Source organism: Otolemur garnettii, unplaced genomic scaffold, assembly GCF_000181295.1.
Source record: "Otolemur garnettii isolate 467f Iridium unplaced genomic scaffold, OtoGar3 scaffold00003, whole genome shotgun sequence".
Classification (NCBI taxonomy): domain Eukaryota; kingdom Metazoa; phylum Chordata; class Mammalia; order Primates; family Galagidae; genus Otolemur; species Otolemur garnettii.
Genome location: NW_003852398.1, coordinates 28,358,880 through 28,359,648, shown reverse-complemented (window position 1 = coordinate 28,359,648; position 769 = coordinate 28,358,880). Strand labels below are relative to the sequence as shown.

Below are 769 nucleotides of genomic sequence, written 5' to 3'. Positions count from 1 at the left end.
AAGTTGTAGCTACTCAGCGACTATCTCCAGGGTGAGCTAACATTTGAATGTTGCTATCTCAGGACAACCAACGTAGTCACCTGGTTAATTGGAGGTGATAGCACGAAATGACTCCACATAGTTTCAAAAGCAAAAGAAATGACTTGTACAGTTAAATTTTGACTCAGGATTAAGGAAAATAAGAAAAACTAATGGTGACCATTGTCCAACTGTGAAAAGTGCTGTTTCACCATCATGTGAGTTAGTCAATTTCCCATCCAGGATGCCTTAGGGATCATTTGTATCTTGGAGTAGAGATTGGGTGGGTGAAATCTGAAATACTTTTTAACGTTTCTATTTTCTGTGATTTTAAAACTTTTTCCAATTTTGTAAGTATGTGCAATTATCATGTGTCAGTTTAGGAGAACATTGAATAAATAAAAACTCTCCTTATCATATTCCACTGTCACTGAGTTTAGGTTTGTTATTTGTGTTCTCATTCATAGAAAGTAGAGAAATATCAGTTTTGGAGGCTACTTACCAGAGTAGCTGCAAATGCTGATCATCACCAGCAGGAAGACGGTTACCAGCTTCATGACAAGTGTCTGTGCTATTTTCCTGTAGCTTAGAATTCAGCCCGAAAACTCAGTGAATCCACCAGGCCAGTGGTTTCGCTTGATACAAAATGCAAAAGTTGCTTTATTGCACATATATTTATACATCCTCTAAAGACTAAACTCCATCAAAGAAGGGCCTAAAGGTCATGTTTTCTCACTAAACTAATTGGAAG

The 769-nt window shown here is 37.3% G+C and overlaps 1 protein-coding gene across 1 annotated transcript in view; it reads right to left on the bottom strand.

Moving 5' to 3' along the window:
• SCGB3A2 (secretoglobin family 3A member 2) overlaps positions 1 to 575 on the bottom strand; it is a 2,911-nt gene extending 2,336 nt beyond the window's left edge. Inside the window, exon 1 of the mRNA XM_003782062.2 lies at positions 521 to 575. Within this exon, the coding sequence (XP_003782110.1) occupies positions 521 to 575 (55 nt within the window). The remainder of the gene's footprint in view (positions 1 to 520) is intronic.
• Positions 576 to 769: the final 194 nt, after the last annotated feature.